The sequence below is a fragment of the Phascolarctos cinereus genome, unplaced genomic scaffold (genome assembly GCF_003287225.1).
Source record: "Phascolarctos cinereus isolate Bilbo 61053 unplaced genomic scaffold, phaCin_HiC Scaffold_4;HRSCAF=312, whole genome shotgun sequence".
NCBI classification, from domain to species: Eukaryota; Metazoa; Chordata; class Mammalia; order Diprotodontia; family Phascolarctidae; genus Phascolarctos; species Phascolarctos cinereus.
This window is the reverse complement of record NW_027555847.1, coordinates 371769687-371787461: the sequence shown is the minus strand read 5'-3', so window position 1 is coordinate 371787461 and position 17775 is coordinate 371769687. Positions and strand designations below refer to the sequence as shown.

General features: G+C 38.5%; 2 protein-coding genes across 4 annotated transcripts in view; one reads left to right on the top strand and one right to left on the bottom strand.

The window, feature by feature from the left end:
* Positions 1 to 3216: 3216 nt before the first annotated feature.
* Positions 3217 to 4741, bottom strand: LOC110198132 (uncharacterized). Its single transcript, XM_020972300.2, has 2 exons — positions 4245 to 4741; positions 3217 to 3795 (listed from the first exon to the last, which is right to left on the bottom strand). Exons 1-2 carry the CDS (start codon positions 4739 to 4741, stop codon positions 3585 to 3587), a joined length of 708 nt encoding a protein of 235 aa, XP_020827959.1. The 3' UTR covers positions 3217 to 3584.
* The window catches only part of SMAD4 (SMAD family member 4), a 57614-nt gene continuing 44463 nt past the window's right edge, over positions 4625 to 17775 (top strand). For 2 of the 3 annotated variants that reach the window (XM_020972302.2, XM_078153260.1), the window contains exon 1: positions 4626 to 4725. The gene's annotated coding sequence lies outside the window, so the exon portion shown is untranslated. Of the gene's footprint in view, positions 4726 to 17775 lie in introns of all 3 variants that reach the window. The other variant, XR_013486163.1, reaches the window with a different exon arrangement.

Here is a 17775-nt window from a genome sequence, read left to right as displayed (position 1 = left end):
TTCAACAATATTTCTTGTAGGTCTGCCATATGCAAGGCATTGTTGGGGAAGACAATGATCTACAAGCCTAGTCCTTTTCCTTAGGGAGGGACTGATCTAGAGGTCTCTTAAGAAACTGGGTCATATCCATTATTTACCCAGGATTTGAGTTTGTTTCATTCTCAGGTTTCCCAGGGGCATCCTCAAACCTGGTTCTACTGAACTGGTCGAAACCTGGGTTGAGGATCAAATGAGACAATATATGTAAAATATCTTGCAAACCTTTAAATGCTACCTATAAATGCTACCTATTATTATTATTATTATTTCAGGGCTGTGCCAACCTAAAATGGACCATTTGAGAATTATCTCTGCCTCAATCAGGACTTTGGGTCCCAAGGCCTAGGTCAGAACTGATCTAGTCTTCTCAGGAGTAGCTGGGGTACCATTTAAACTACTCATTTCTCTCTTATTTTGAATATTTAACCAGAAAGAAGAGAAGACTTCAGTACACTAAATGTGAAATTAATCAGCGGTTGAAACATTTGTGTTTTTAAGAATACTTATCCCAGTCTCTCTGGCATTATGTATGTACCTCACCCCAAGTTTGACAACAATCTTTTTAAAAAAGTTTTATTGCTGCCTTTTGTTTATAGCACAGTAATGTTCCTCTTATCCTGTTAAATCGTGATAGTCTTCCTTGAAACAAATAAACAGAAAGTAAGCAAAGAGAAGGAAATAGGACTGGATCATACAATGTATATTACATTTCACATCCTTACTGTAGATCCCACCTCCCTACTTGGTACTATCTTAGTATCTCTTTTTTATTTCATTACTCTTGATATTTTAACAAGTTACCAATATTGAATAAATGAGAGGCAGTATGGTGCAGTAGAGGGAACCTTGAACTGAGAGACTTGGGGATCTGGATTTTAGTCCTCATCCTGCTTTTGGTTGTATGACCTTTAATTAATATTAGTTAAACTTGTAAAAAGATATGAAATTAGATTATCACTAAGGTCAATTTATATCCAACTCTAAAACTCTATTATCCTGCAATTATTTAAGTCGGCCTCAGACACTAGTTGTGTAACTCTGGGCAAGTCATTTAATCTTTGCCTCAGTTTCCTCAAATGTAAAATGGGGATAATAATTGCACCTACCTCCCAGGGTTGTTTGGAAGATCAAATAAGATATATGTAAAAGCACTTAGCACAATGGCTGGCACATAGTAAGCACTACATGAATGCTTCCTTTCCTTTCCCCTTCCCTATTTATAAAATGCTTCATAGTGATTTTGCTATTCACCTTGGATTTTGAGGTAAACTGGTATTGTTATCCCTATTTTAGGGGAAGTAACCTCAAATAATAAGAGCAATTCACACTGGCATAGCTCTTCACAGTTTATCAGATGTTTTCCCATGTAGTCTCTCATTTTTATTACCATGGCAAACCTATGAGGCTGAAAGAGCAGGTATGGTGATTATCCCCATTTTACATGTGGGGAAACTAAGGCTCAGAAAAATTAAGTAACTTGGCCAAGGACTCACTGTTAATAAGTGGCTGAGACAAGGCTTAAATACAGGTGTTCTGCCTCCACCTCCATTGCACATACCACTCTACTCCAAAGCCTCTCTAAATCTCAGAATTTGAATGACGTTAAGAATTAGGAAGTCCAATATGAGAGAGTGAACCAACCTCATCTGGTGATCCCCTCTGCCCTAAATCACCTGCTATGCTAGTGGGGCTGATTTATTCCCTTCCTAATCCCCATCATTTTTCCTAGGGACCAGGGATCACACTATAGCTGTTCTAATTCTCCATTCTAGCCCTCATAGAAAAGGTATATTATTTAAACTACAATTTTAGAAAAGCCTCGGCTTCCCAAATTTGCATTAGCTTTATTCACTTTCTTTTTTCTTTTTTTAATTTTATTTTGGCTTTATTCACTTTCCATGATACACAGCTTCTTTTGAAGCACCATTCACATGGGCTCAGCATATTTAAAATATCTGTGGCCATAATATACATACTTTATAAGGGCAGAGACCAAATCTTATCTAAACTTTTTTCTATGCACACAGTAGGGGCCTAGTAAATGTTTCCATATCTATGTTATATACATATATAATACATACACTTGTACATATGGAGAGAGTAGTTGAGTTGAAATCTATTCTAACATTTAAAAAAGCCTCCACATCTCATGGACACCTAAAAAGAGGTAGTATTTATATAACCTGTTAAAGTTTGCAAAGCTCTTTACGTATGATCTCATTTCATCCTCACAACCCTGGGGAGTGGGTGCTATTATCACCCCCCCCATTTTGCAGATGAGGAAACTGATGCTCAGGGACACTACATTAAATATCTAAGAGAGGATCTGAATGGAAATCTTTATGTCAGATAGCTGAACTTTTGGAAAGTGTCTGGTTTAAACTTTTTTTTTGTGGGGTGACTGATGGGAAATGAACACTAGTTTCTATATGTTCTTTTTCAAAAAAAGACAGAAAAAGCTCAATAAAAAAATTTTTTAAGGGATCCTCTGAAGCTCAGTTGCTTATTTTGTAACATCTACCTCCTGCTTTGGTGGGGGGTTGTGGGTATTTGGTTATAAAGACAACTACTGCTTTATCAGTGATCAATTTGAAACGAGACACTTACTTGCTTTTACTTTCTCCCAGATTTTATTAACTCAAATAGATCTGTTATGACATTGATAAGGAAGTTCCCTCTAAAAATGCTGCTGGAACCCATCACTCATGCCCTACACATTTTGTGCTTGAACTGAAGGAACTCAGAAGTCAACCCAATTCAAATCCCCTCATTTAACAAAAGAAGAAATTGAGGCTGGTGATTTTTTTTTTTGACTAGGCAATGGGGTTAAGTGACTTGCCCACGGTCACACAGCTAGTAAGTGTTATGTGTCTGAGGTCGAATTTGAACTCAAGTCCTCCTGAATCCAGACCCGGTGCTCTACCCACTACACCACCTAGGCTGCCCCGAGGCCGCTGATTTTAAGCGTTACATACAGTAGTACCAAAAGTTACATTTGAACATATTTTTTTCAGCTGAATTCTACCCATAGTTCTGGGGGTCGGGAGGGACCCTTCTCATTTTTTCTTGATTCAAGTCTGTGCAAAGCCTGTACTAGGTACCAAGGAACATATAAGGATTCTCTTCTACTTATTTGTATAAATGGTAAATCTCTGATAAGCATATGCATCTTAAAGGTAAGGGACTATTAATTTTATTTTTGTATCTCCAACGCCGTACTTAGCACACAGTGGCATGTAATAATTGTGGAGGGGATGAGGGGTATACATATATGCATGATACACATACACATACATGCCTGGAAGCTTTTAGATGGGTATGGCAATAGATGTATGATACATATATCACACAGATGTGCATGCATGTAACACATATATGCGTACACAACCTTATATATAAGCTTCCAGTCATACATGTCTATATGTATTATGCATACTTGAAGCCAAGTAATATCTATTTTATATGTTATATTACATTAGCTATATGTCTGTGTGTCTCCAGATTACGGAGCCTCAAGGAGCTTCTAGTCACCACTTTGTTGTCATTTATTGAACTTTGCCTCCTCTTTTCATAGTGGGGGAGTGGGGAATCTTGGAATTCAGATAGTTCCGATTGGACATTTCTGAGTCTATGGATTTAGAAGTTTGGGTCGGGTTGGGAAAGGGGTAAAGGGCTATTTTCCTGACTGCCCCCCCCAAATCATTTCTCACAGTGCGTTGTTGCAAGAAGTGTCTTTGATGAGTTCTCTTTTCTCCACTGCAGAAAAAGCAAAAAAAAAAAAGTAGCCGGGAGACTGCTATGGAAACAATGCAGCCACTTCTCCGGGTGCAGGGCAGGGAGCGCGGGACTGCTCGTGTCCCCTCTTGGGTTGGGCAGCGCCAGCAACCTCAAAGCGAGTAGTCCCAGCTCTCGGCGCCTCCTCCGCTTCCATTCATTAAACTTGCCCTCCCTACTTCAGGCCTGAAGCCCTGGGCGGCGTTCGACTCCAAAGAACAATCTGACCAGCATGCGCCTGCGCGCTGCAGTGCGCTCAGAATCCCCGAGATAGAAGCGGGGGAGGAGAAACAGAGGAGGCTTGGTGGTGGGGGAGCGAAGAGAGGAGGGAGGCGGGGGTGGGGGTGGGGATGAGGGTTGGGGGAGCGGGTAGAGGAGAAAGGAGAAGGGAAAAAAAAGCCACACAGGCTCTGGTTAAAAAAAAAAATTACCCGGATGTGGTCTGCGTTTGCGCATGCCCAGTGCCCCCCTCGACAAGTTGGCAGCAACAACACGGCCCCGGTCGTCGTCGCCTTAACGGAGCGTCCCGGGTGGCGGAGTCCGCGCTCTCGCTCGCTGTCCTCCCGAGGCCCCGGCCGCCCTCCCCTCCGCTCGGCCGTCGCCCGGGGGCGGGAAGGGGTGGGCGCCGCAGCGGGTGAGCGGAGCCCGGTGCCGTCCTGGGAGAGGCCCCCCGCCGCGGGTCGGCCGCCCGGGAGCCCGAGCCGGCCGGACCCGTGAGGAGGGGGAGGGCGGCCCGGCCCCGAGGAGGGGCAGGGAGGCCGGGGGCCGCGGCGGCGGCGGCCCGGCCGGGAGGAAGCCCGCTGCGCACTCTGTGCCAGGCCGCGGCGGCGGCCCAGACTTCGCCCGAGCCCAGGGGCGGGAGAGGACCGCCGCCGCCGCCGCCTCCTCCTGCCAGCGGCGGCCGGAACCCAGGTAACAGCAGCGCCATGTCCTCTCCCTCCCCGCTCCCGGCCGGGCGCCCCCTCCCCGGGGATCCCTCTCGGGCACACGTGGGCCCCCCTTCCCCCGGCCACAGGTGGAGCCGGCCGGGCCTCCGCGGGCTCCCCCCGCCCGTCCGCCCGCCGGGGCTACACCCAGCGGCGTCCCGGACATCCCCGGACTGCCCTGGGCTGGGCCGGCCACTTGCCGCCCCTCCTTCGCCTGGGTTGTGCGGGGGTAGCTAACAGACGGTCGGCCCCATCCCTCCCTCCCTATCCCGGCCCTTCCGGGCACTTTTCCCCGGGCTCCTTTCTAACCTTCCCCGTCAGGGATTAGAGTCAGATGCTGGGTTGCGATGCGCCCCCTCCAACATCTTCCTCCCTGTGGCTCCTACAACTCTTTGTTGTTCGCTAGTTGTACTATTTGGCCGTGCAAAGCATGTTGGGTTGGAAAACGAGAAACCTAATTTCCCACTGGAAGTTGCGGAAGAGTTTTAAGTTTGTTTCACGTCCTGTTTTTTTTTCCCTCCCCTCTCCTCTTCCGCCCCTTCACAGTTGCCTTGTTCTAGTTTCTTCTTTTTTTACTTTTTGAACTCTTTTTGCCTTTGGAGTACTGTGAATGGGGCTGCTTTGGAGAAACATCTTTTGTGTACTTTGCAGAGCTGTGAGGAAAAAGCTGAAACGGATGACTCTTTTGATGGTTTTTATCAGTAGACACCCGTGATTCATTATACTTGAAGGCAGTACGTTTAGTGGTCTGTCTAGCGTGGGGTGGTGTCTTCCTGTACTGTCTAAGATTTTATTAAAGGTTTAGTCAGAAGATTTTGATCGTTTTGGGGGGTAGGGTGAACGTCAATAAATATGTTCTTTAACAATGAGCAAATTTACTGCTTCAACGTTTGAAAAAATAAAATTGCGTGTGATTCCTGATGCTTTTAGTTTTTGCAGCAAAGCTTAAGCAGAAACTCGCCTATTTAAGAAAAAAAGTGAGTAATTTTAAGTAGACAATTTAAAAGGGCATGTGAGTGAGCTTGAGGATAATGTAGTTAACAGGTTCTGACTTGTGCCTGTTAGCATCTTTGAGTCTCAGCATGATGATTCCTTTTTTTAAAGTCAGTTTTGTACTTTTTATGAGCCAGAAGTCGTTTTAAGATCTTAGATAATGCCTAGGCTTTTTAAAAGGAGAAAACATAAAAGAATCTACTTTTGTAGAGTGGTTGGTCTTGTTGCATTATTTAATTTACCCATCAAAGTATAATGCAAATTCTCTAACCATTAAGATTTTAGTTGTCTGCAGGAAATGTTAATCAGTGTATATATACTGATTTTTTTCCCCCTGCCTAAAATACTTAAGTTGAAATTTAGCATGAACATTCCCCCACCCCCAGTTATTCCGCTTGAAATGGAAGGACCTCATATGGATTAGTAAATCATTACATGTTGCTTACAACTTGTCAATTATACAGTATCATCCCTAATAGTTCTTCTTTGTAAAATAGTGAAAAATTTGTTTCTTACCTAACGTGGAAAAGTAGAGGCAATTCAAATGATTTTTAGCTTAATAAGAGAATTCTCCACTCCTGTGTTTTTGGGATATGCATTTTTACCTCCAAAGTTATTTCTTTCTAGATAAACTAGGAGGTCATTAACTAAGTCCTCCTGCAGCCTCACTCCAGCTTTCCCGCTAGGAAACTGCCTTTCTGATCATACCAGTATTAACGGTGATGTCATTAAACACCGTTCTAACTGGACATCTAGTTGCTGAGGCAGTTAACTCCATCTCGTACCTAATTGTTTAACAATTCGAAAATGAACATGTAAGTGTTGTTTGAAATTTTTGCTTCTTATTGAGTATACACATAGCATATCTCTTCATTATTCTAGATACTGCTCTTCAGTTTTTCTATTTAATGAGTTGTTGGCAGGATTCAGAAGCTATTGTCAACTGAATATTTTTATTGACCTTTTATTTATTTTTTTTAAATTTAAGAGGAGGGAATGTAGGTCCAAATTGTAAAAGAAAAAAAAAACAACCCAGTGTTGGTCGTGACTCTCAAAGCAACATAAACTTTAACCTGCCTGTATAGTAAACTTTATGATTTTCAGTTTAAAAAATAATTTTTTGTTATTCAGTGTTGTGCACATAGCAGACAATTAATACTTGTTAAATGTTTAAATAAAATACTAAGAGATGACAAAATCTAAATCTGTTTTGACAAAGTATTTTCCTCACAACCACCTGGGGGGGAGTAAAAACAGTCATTTGACAAAGATGAGTAACACTTTTCAAGTTACTTTAAATGACCAGTTTTGTCTGTAAAGCATTCAGAGTGAATGCTATCTTTTTTTTTTATCAGAAAAAGAAGCAGTTTACCAGCATGCATTGTGGGGTTCTTCATTTGTCAGATAAAATCAGCATTAAATTTAAGTAATTTGATAAATGTGAAACTTTTTTATACTCCCTTTATCATTTCTGAAGGAACTCTATGGTTTGGGTGATAGGAAATTTGTAAAGTGGCACTTGAGGTTCTGTCAGATTGATTGTTAGGGGCTATGATTTGGTATCTAAAATTCGAGTTTGTTTCCAGTATTAGTGTGGTGTAGAAGTATGTAAAACTATGAGAAAATAGATTGTTATAGCTGATAAAAAAAACTTTTAAGTCTTGAAACCTTGGTATTGCAAAGTGTTTTAGATTAAATGAATGGATGTTTGTGTATTTCGTAAGCACTTGTAGCTATCTTTAGCATAATTGTCCAAAGACCTTCATGTCTGTTTTAAGAATTATGTCAATGTTATAGTTGCAAAATACCTGAAGAAAATTTTCCATTATTTTAATTTTAAATGCATTTTTGCATTTACAGACCAAAAAACTTAAGGCCTGGTCTGTACTGTACTGTTAGAAAGCTTTCTAATTGATTTTAGTTTCCTTTGCTACTTTTATACCACCCAGCATAGTGTTGCAACACAAATATTCAACAAATGTTATCATTATTCCTTTTTAATCTCTTTTCAAGAGTCTTGTAAAAAAATATTGCAACTTTGGTGTGATTTGTGTTATTTTTCTTCCAACACTGTTTCTTTCTTGTAAAACATATTCAATCAATAAGCATTTATTAAGGTGCCAGGCATCATGCTGTGTGTAAAGGATTTAAAAAAAAAAAAAGAAACAATCCCAGTCTGATAATTGAGTTTAAGAAAACTGAGAGAGTGGGAAATTTGATGTTTTTACAATTACTATGATTTTTTAGAAAGATACGTAAGCAACACTGTGTTTAAAATTATGTGTAGATCATCCATTTTAGATATTAATAACCATGTGTAAAAGGTAGCATTTAGGTATTCAGTGCAAATTGTAGCTCCTCACTGAGGGTGAGATGTGTTTGAGAATTTTATTAAGTTTCTCTAGTAACTGGTGTCATTCAATAAATATCTTTAGTTTTAGTGTTTTTAGTTTTACCTGTGTGTGTGTATACACATACATGTGTGTATTTGTGTGTGTGTATATATATTATATTGTGTATATGTTTTATATATTGATATATCTATATAGCTACATATGTGTATCTGCACATCTATATCTGTATCTTCCAAATGTGTCTCAGTTATTATCAAGGAGGTGTAACAGACTTTCAGGCTTCTCTTGTAATTTACTACAGAAAAGTAAAACAAACAACCTATGTATATGTCCAGTTGTCATTCACTGGTTTTCTAGATGTGATCTGGGAGGCATATTGAGTTTTCATTTAGATCATCTTTCCCCCTCCCTCTCTTTTGAGTTCTGATTACTAATTGTTAATTTTCAGAACGCCTAAATATTAAATTTTTGGTTACTTTGGGAAGGTGAAAGAATGATAACTCCCATTTGCTATTATCTGTCTCATGACCTTAGGTCCTAAAACACTGTAAGTGTGAGTTCTGTAATAATGCTTCACCTTCTGTCCCCATACACAATTGCTTTGAAAATAAATCTGACTTTTATAGAGCTTTTTTTGTTTGTGTGTTTGTTGTAAGAAAAAGACAGCAGCTACTTGTTTTTTTCTGTGTGTGGTAGGACAGTTTGTGACAGCCTTAATAAAAAAAATTGAGATGTCTAAAATCATTTTTAGATTGAGGTTATGAACATTTTAAAAATATTAATATCTTTTACCTATTTCTGTGACCATGGTACTAATATGATTCTAGAACCTAGCTAGTGTGTATTATAGAAATTTAGTAGCTACCAATACTTTTATATGTCTGTATATCTATTGATCGATCGATTGACATCCAGCCCATTGTGATGTTATCTGTTTGGAGCATGTAAGGAAGTTGTAGTTAGTATAAAAATCTTCTGGGAATCAGGACAAACAAATTCTACAGGTATATCCTTTTCACAGATTTAATCAGAGTGGTTTAGGCACTAAGATTATAGTTGTTCTTTATAGAAGAATTCGACGGGAAAATGCGTTGAAATGATGTAACTAGTTATTTAAGCAGAATGAAATAAGTGATATAATTAAGCTATCCAGTGAAATCAGTTGTTTTTAGATATGTGGTATGTAATGTTTTGTGTCCAACTCGTATTAAGGGCCTAGTATATATAAAGGTCCTGTTAGGTCCTGAAGAAGATACAAAGTGTTAGCTATGGTATTAGTTCCAATGTTCATGAAGCTATATCTTCAAATTAGTGTCTGTTAGAATTCCAATAAGAGAAACACTCTTCATGTTAACTTCATTTCAAATTATAGTTTTGGTTTAAGTTTTAGAACTTTGTTTTCAATTTCATAACAACTAGCTCTCTGAACTTTTAGTTACTGGTTTGTTTGTTTGTTTTTAAGGGCAGCTACACCTAGCAGTGGACAAGCAATTAAGCAATTAAGTGATTTGTCCAAGGTCATGTGGTAGCAGTGAGGTGGTGCAGTGGAAAGAGCACTGGGCTGGAGTCAGGAAGACTCATCTTCCTGAGTTCAAATGTGGCCTCAGACACTTACTATTTGTGTGACCCTGGGCAAGTCACTTCACCCTGTTTGCCTCAGTTCCTCATCTGTAAAATGAGCTGGAGACGGAAATGGTAAACCACTGTACTATCTTTGCCAGGAAAACCCCAAATTGGGTTACGAAGAGTTGGACACAACTGAAAAATGACTGAACGGCAGTTTTCTTCCATGTTAAATCCTTAGATGTAATCCCATCTTTTCTCTCACTATCTTTGTGATTTTTGTTGGACAAGTTACCTTAACCTCTCTGGGCCCTAGTTTCTTCATTTATATAATAACAAAGGGATTGGATTAGCTGACTTCTGAAGCTCCTTTCCTGCTCTAACTCTTGATCTTATTACATCTGTTTCAAAAGATGAAACTTTTTTTTTAAACACTTTAATGTTTGCTTGAAAACACTGGTACTTTACAACATCTAGTGCTTCCTCTCCTTTAATCTCAGCTGTCTTGTAAAACATAAACTGAACAAAAGCTTTCCCTAAATGATGTTTAATGTTAGAAATCTAGCAACTTAACTCTCTGAAGTTTTGTGATGTACTTTCATTTTGGTCACAGTTTTAATATTGTAGGAGTGGGGGAGTGTTAAAGGCACAGGGACAGTATGAAGTATAATTTCTGCTAGGAAATGAAGAGAAAAATCTATAAAAAGGCACAAGAACTGAATCAGCTTTTGTATCTTCAAGGTCCATTGAAGTATCCTGTTATAAATACAGTACAGTAGTTTATTCATAATGTTGACCCTGACCAATTAAGAAAAGGGAAATGTATAAAGCATTGTAATGATTTCCATGAAAATGGTTAAAGTTGTATATTTAAAGCCATATGTATTTAGTTATACATGACAAAGCATTTGAGTATCTATTTCATATAATCACTAAGTGTACAAAAAAGGTCCTTAACCTTAATGGATTTCTAATTAGTTGGGGAGATGGGACATTTCCAAAAAAAAGTAAGAAATCAATCAATGGCACATAGCAGGTGCTTAATAAATGTTTGTTTTTTGAATAAATTCCGTATAGCTAATGTCCACAAGAAATAACAATCCATAAGTTTTGTTTCTGTTTACAATTCTTTTCCTAAGCTAATTCTTTTTCTTTACTTTTCTTTTTTTTTTTTTTGGCTAGGCCACAGGGTTAGGTGACTTGCCCAGGGTCACACAGCTAGCAAGTTGTGTGTCTGAGTTCGTATTTGAACTCAAGTCCTCCTGAATCCAGGGCCTGTGCTCTATCCACTGCGCCACCTCGCTGCCCCCCTAAGCTGATTCTTAAGGACATTTGAAACTAACTATATATTCTAGACTTCTTAAAATCAAAATATTGGAAATAGAACTCATCTATTCCCTCAAACTCTTCTTTCCTAAAACTTTGCTGTTGCTGTTAAGGGCACCACCTTGCCATTTCAGTCACCCAGTCTGCAACTTTGGTTTCCTCTTTAATTTTTCACTGATCCCACATATCTAATCTATTTTCAGAACTTGTCATTTTTTCTGCCTTCACAGTATCTCTCAAAAATGTGGCTTTCTTGTCACAGAGCTACTGGCCATCATCACCTCTAGCCTGGACTATTGCAATAGCCTTCCACTTGATTTCTCTGCCTCATGTCTCTCCCATCTCCTATCCTTATTCCACACATTTGCCAAAGTGATTTTCCTAAATTGTAGGTTTGACCATGTTTCCCTGTCCACACTTCCCCTTAATAAATTCCAGTAATTCTTTCTTCTGATCTCTAGGATTAAAGTCTTTCATTTGGCATTTAAAACTCTTCACAACCTAGCTTCTTAACTTTCTAACATTTTACTGTCCTGCATACTCTGTAATTCTGGCCTACTTGCTGATACTCAAGACACCATCTCCTGTCTCTGCCTTTGTTATACTGCCTGTACCCCATGCCTGAAATATTCTCTTACCTTACCTCCACCACTTAGAATCCTTGGCTTCCTTCAAGACTTAGCTTTAAGTGCCATCTTCTGCAGGAGTCCTTTCTTGGTACCCTCAGAGACTAGAATCTTCCCCTTTAAGTTATTTTTCATCTGTATGTATCTGAAAGTGCCTATTTATTTATAGGTTGTTTCTCCCATTTTCTAAGGTAAGCTCTTTGAGGGTAGAGACAATTTTTGCATTCTTTGTATATGTGGAGTTTAGCAACTGTTCCTGACACATAAATGTGTAATAAATGGCTGTTAATCAAAGCTACTTTACCTTTTAAAAAAAAGATGTATTTTGATTTGGCTTATCACTTCACAAGGGCCCCCTCATTCTCCCCACTATGGACTAGTAGAGTGCTAGACTTAGAGTAAGGAAGACTTGGATTCAGTCCTATTTCATACAGCATATTGGGCAAGTCACTTAATGTCTCCTCTGAGCCTCTGTTTCCTCATCTATAGAATGGGGACAATAATAGCATCTTCCTCTCAGAGTTGTTGTGAGGTTCAAATGAGTTAACATATAAAGCACTTTGCAAATCTTAAAGTGATACAAAAATGCTAACTGTTATTATTATTATTGTTTTTGTGTTGTTTGTCACAAGAACTATGTTATCAGGGAGATGATGACATGACTTGCAGTTGAATTTGATTTGAGTGAGGGAGAGATGGGCAGAGTTATCAGCCTCACTTTCTTCTCCAGAGCCATCTGGGTCCAGTGGCCAGATGGCGATTAGGATACAGTGGGGGACCTTGGCCTTTTTAAGCTAAGGTCTTTTCAAGTTCTCACTTTGAGTGAGGCAATACCCACTTAGTGGAAAGGCCTCTTTAAGAAGTGAGTCGAGGGATGGCCCCTTTAATTTAAAAAAAAAATCAGACTGGGAGGGGAAGACCTTCGGGGTTACTGACCAAAAGAGAAACACTTATGAGTGGGGAGGGCTCCAAAAATAACCATAAAGTGGTGCTTGGGCTTTAGTATCTGCTCAGACAGTTGTGAAAATCAAATGATACATTGTCTGTAAATCACTTTGCAAATTAAAAAAAATACTACATAAGTATAAGGTATAACTTAATAACACCTTTCCCTAAAGTATTTAAGCAAAAATATTGCCACTGGTAGTCATAATAGAAAGAAAAGAATTGTGTTTTAACCTACGGTTATCTGGAACCAACATTGTCTATTGTGTTTGACTTGAATTCTCTTGTGTTTAAGTATTATCTAAATTCATTGCTGTCAATCAGCAAACATTTATTAAGCATCTGCCCAGGTGTATTTTAGACTTCGGGAATAAAAAGATGAAAATGAAACATTTCCTGCTCTCTAAGAGTTTACTTTCTATTGGAGGAGACAAAATGTACACTTATAAATACATGCACAAATACAACGGAGTTCTTCCAGCACACTGTCTGGCACATAGTAGATTTATTGATTGATTGATAGAGACATTAGGCCCCTGGTAATGATTTAACATAGGATATAGCTCTTGAACTGAGATTTGCAGGAAGCTGGGTATCCTCAGAGATGGAGAAAAGGAGGGCATACATTCCAGGGATGGGGGATAGTTTGTGCAAAGATACAGAAATGGAAGACGAAGTGTCACATGCAAAAAAACATCAAGGAAGTCAGTTTATTTGGACCATAAAGTTCTTGTGAGGGAGAAAGAGTGATATATAGTAAGGTATGTTGTGACCAGATTATGAAGGGCTGTAAATGGAAAACAGAGGGATTTGTATTTGATGTTACAGGTAATAGTGAGCTATTGGGAAATTTTTCAGCAGGTTGTGCTTTAGGAAAATTACTTTTCGGTAGCATTGTGGAGGATGGATTGGAGAGGGGGAAGATGAGGATGGGAAACCAATTAGCAGACTTTTGGAATAGTAGTCCAAATAAGAAGTGACTTTGGGTCTGAAAAGACAGTGAATAATGATTGAGAGCTTCTCACTATGGTGGTACCCACAGCAGAAATGGGAAAGTTTAGAAGTGGCTTGGATTTTGAAGGTAAAGATAATGAATTCTGTTTGGGACATATTTATTAGTTTAAGAGGCCTATGGAACACCTAATTCCCAAATGTTCAATCAGTAGGCAGTTAATGCTTTGGCACTTGAATGCATGAGAAAGACTTAAGGTAGATATATAGATCTGGGAGTAATCTGCGTTGGCAATGTATTGAAATAATTGAATACTTGAGAAAAGTATAAAAAGAGAAGAGAAGAGAAGAGAGATGAAGGACAACTATTTGGGCATACACGCACAATTAAAGGGATACTGTAGTTGAAGTTCCCAGCAAAGGAAAGTAACAGCAAGCAGTCAGGTAGGAGAATCAAGCAAGAACAGTGTCACACAAATCTAGATAGTAGAGTGTAGCTAGGAGGAAGAAGAATGATGACCCTCAAAATCAAGAATGATGAAAATTTAAAAGAGGCCATTGTATTGGGCAAATAAAAGATCATTGGTTATTTGGAATTTATTAGTTTCATTTGAGTAATGAGGTTGGAAGCCAAATTGCAGTAGTTTTAGTAGAAGAGAGTCTGAGGAGAGGAAGTGGAGGCAACTAGTGAATATGACTTTTTCAAGAAGCTTGATTGTGATTAAACTCCCAGTAAGGACATTTCACTCTACCAATGAACATTTGCACTCAGCAATTTATAGAGTTAACCTGGAGTTAACCTTATTTGCCTAGGCCAGTCCTTGGCCTTTTTGGTTTTTTGACTGAGTCCATATTTTTTACAGAACAAATCCTTTTATTAAGGGGATTTGTTCTGTGAAGTTTGGATTCAGTTAAAGGGCCACACTTGAGAACCTAGAGGGCCACATGTGGCCTGGAGGCCCACAGGTTGCCCACCCCTTATAACAGCCATCATTGTTCAGAGGTGGGGCTTGAACTCATTTTTGCTGACATGTCTATTTCAACATTATGCTATAGGTAAAGTTAAAAGACACCTAAGCCATTTCTCAAGTGAAGTATAGCTTAGAAATTCTCTTCAGAGTATCAAAGGAATTGGCATAAGTGGTTGTATTATATACCCAAAGGTAAGATATATCTCTTGGGGCACTTCATTACATCGTGCAGTCCTTAAAATGATCATAATCAGACTACTGTTCAGATATTTAATTGTTGTTTTAACTGCCAACATTTGTTGGGGATAATGCAGAAGTATGTTAAGGTAGAATATTTATATGAAGAACTTCATTGGGTTCTCCAAATTAAGTCAACACGTATTTTGACATCAGCTTGAAAGTGGGTGTAGTGGAAGATGGCAAAAATTCTGTAAAATGATGTTTGTTTAAAATATAAGAAAGTGACTAAAGGCCTGTCAGTTACTGTGAAACTCTATACTTTTGTATTATGCTTTCTCCCAGAAGAGATGTGGAAGTAACTTAGAGTGTGGAGCATCTAATGACAAAAATCAGCTATCCCGAGAAGGCAAGAAGTAACAAGCTGTGATGTAGCCATCATTGTGGAACATACTGTTTATTTATGTATTTATTTTTGTATCTATTTTTTTTGCTAGGCAGTGGAGTTTAGTGACCTGCCCAGGGTCACACAGCTAGTAAGTGTCAAGTGTCCTAGGCTGGATTTGAACTCAGGTCCTCTTGACTAGGGCCAGTGGAACATATTATTTATGTACAGTCAAATCATGTAGCAAAGGTCAGAGTAATAATGCTGCACTAGAAAAAAAATAGAGGATGAAAAGAGAAGTCACTGAACTCCAGCACAGACCTGGTTAAATAAGCTTTTGAAAGTGAAAGATTGAAAATGAGTAAAATGGAATTGATTAACTCTTCTACATTTCTAAGAGAAATTTATGCAAAGGAATTATTGCGGTGAGGCCAAAAATTCTGGCCAAAAGTTATCCTTAACCAAAAAATGTTTAATATTCTTGCTTAGCAAATAGTTAAGGATGATGATTTAGAACAAAAACTCCTTTTCTTGTAATTTCTTTTAAGTTTTGTTGATGCTTTTTTTTACTTGAATCATTTCCATATGTTTCCCATCCCCTAAAGAAAAAGAGTTAAATCAAAATGGATATATAACCTAAATATAAAGGGAGATATAAGAAAATTAGAATACATTACTTATCAGACTTGTGGATTGAACAGTTTGTGAACAAGCAAGAGATAGAGAGCATTGTGAGGTGTAAAATGGAGAATTTCGATTACTTAAAAAGGTTTTTGGACAAATGAAATCAGTGTAGCGAGGATTAGAAGCAAAACAGAACATTGAGAGAAAAATTTTATAGATAGTTTCTCAGATGAAAGTTTCACGTCTTAAGTATGTAAAAAACTTTTTCAAATGTATTAGGAATATGAATCATTCCCTAATTGGTAAATGGTTAAAGGATATGAAGAGGAAGTTTTTTGATGAAGAAATCAGAATTGTAGTCTCATGAAAGAAAATGCTCTAAATCACAATTCATTAGAGAAATGCAAATTAAAATAACTTTGAGATGTCATTTTAGACTTAACAGCTTGGCTAAAATAATAGAGGGGAAAAGTGACATGTTGGAGGGGGTGTGGAAAAATTAAGACACTACACTGTTAGTGGAACTGTGAACTAATCCAACCATTTTGGAGAGCAATCTGGAATTATGCCCAAAGAGTTATAAAACTGTGTGTACCCTTTGACCCAACAATACCACTATTAGTCTGTTTGCCAAGGTGACTAGGGAAAAAGGGAAAGGATTTATTATATTCTAAAATATTTATAGTAGCTCTCCTTGTGGTGGCAAAGCCTGGAAATTGAGGGGATGACTGTCAGTTGGAGAACGACTAAACAAAATGTGGTGTAGGATTGTGATGGAATACTACTGTGCTATAGGAAATGATGAACTGGTTGGTTTTAGAAAAACATGAAAAGACTTGCACGAAATAATGAAGAGCGAAATGAACAGAACCAAGAGAATGTTGTACACGATAACAATATTGTTCTAAGAGCAACTTTGAATAAGTCATTTTGAGTGTTAAAAGTATTCAGATCAACTGCAAAGGACCTATGAAGGAAGATGCTATCCATATCCAGAGAAAGAACTGACAAATAGAATTATGTATCGTATGGTTTGCCCACACACACATTTGTGTCTAATGATAGCATTCTCTAGGGCAGGGTGGGGAGAGGGAGAAAAAGAAGTGCACAGCAGAGAATAAAAGAAAACTTAGAAGGAAGCACAGAAAAACAGGATAGCTTTGAAAATGTTGTGTAATATTTATTACGTATAGTTTTTCAAAAAAGTAAACTATAAAATGAAAATTCATGGTTTTATATTGAATCCTCTTTATTTTGCTGTGTACATGGAAATTTTTTGTCTTTTTGTATTTAAGTTCAAAATGAATAAAAATTTTTTAAAAAGAAGAGTTAGAGTCAATAGATAACATATCTGATGCAACTTTACACATCCAGAGTCTTCCCACCACTCCCATGAAAAAAGTGTGATACATATATTCTCTTCTCTATGGTAATAATTTTGTTGGTCTTTATTCCTCAAGTCTCTCCCCACTCCAGTCCATTTGCCTCTCAGCTGTCAAAGTGATCTTCCTATAGCACTGGTCTGGACCATATCATCTCCCTTTTCAGTAAATTCCAGTGGCTCCCACTCTCACCTCCAGAATCAAATATAAAATCTTTTGACACTCAAAGCTCTTCATAACTTGTCTCCCTCTGGTTTTCTTATTCAATACGGCCACATGTGTACCTCCTCCCCCAATGTATTCTTTGATCCAGTGACACCTTGAACAAGATACTCCATCTTCCAGCTCAGCATTTTCACCGGCTGTCCTTCATGCCTAGAATTCTCCTTTCTCATCTGTATTTCCTGGCTTCCTTCAAGTCTCAGCTAAAATCTCACCTTTTGTAAGAAGCCTTCCTTCCTCCTTAATGCTAATGCTTTCTCCCCTCTGTTGATTTATTTCCAGTTTATCCCATCTCTCTCTTATTTGTATGTAATTTGTTTGCATGTTATCCACCTGCTTAGACTGGTTATCACCCTTTTTTTCGTTAGATTGGTGGAGAACTTTGAGTGTGGAATGTTGCATATGTTAGCAGGTACACAATATCTGTTATACTTAACTTTTTTTCTTCAGGGGATGGGAAATACAAACCAAAAATAAACAAAACAAGAAGCTCCTTGAGCTGAAGATTGGTCTTTTT

Bases quoted from the DNA above. Each gene is read 5' to 3' on its own strand.
- LOC110198132 (XM_020972300.2), bottom strand. From the start codon at position 4,741: ATGGCGCTGCTGTTACCTGGGTTCCGGCCGCCGCTGGCAGGAGGAGGC. The intron at 3,796-4,244 runs GTAATTTTTTTT...CTTTTTCTGCAG, and splicing joins CAAACGCAGACCACATCCGG to TGGAGAAAAGAGAACTCATC.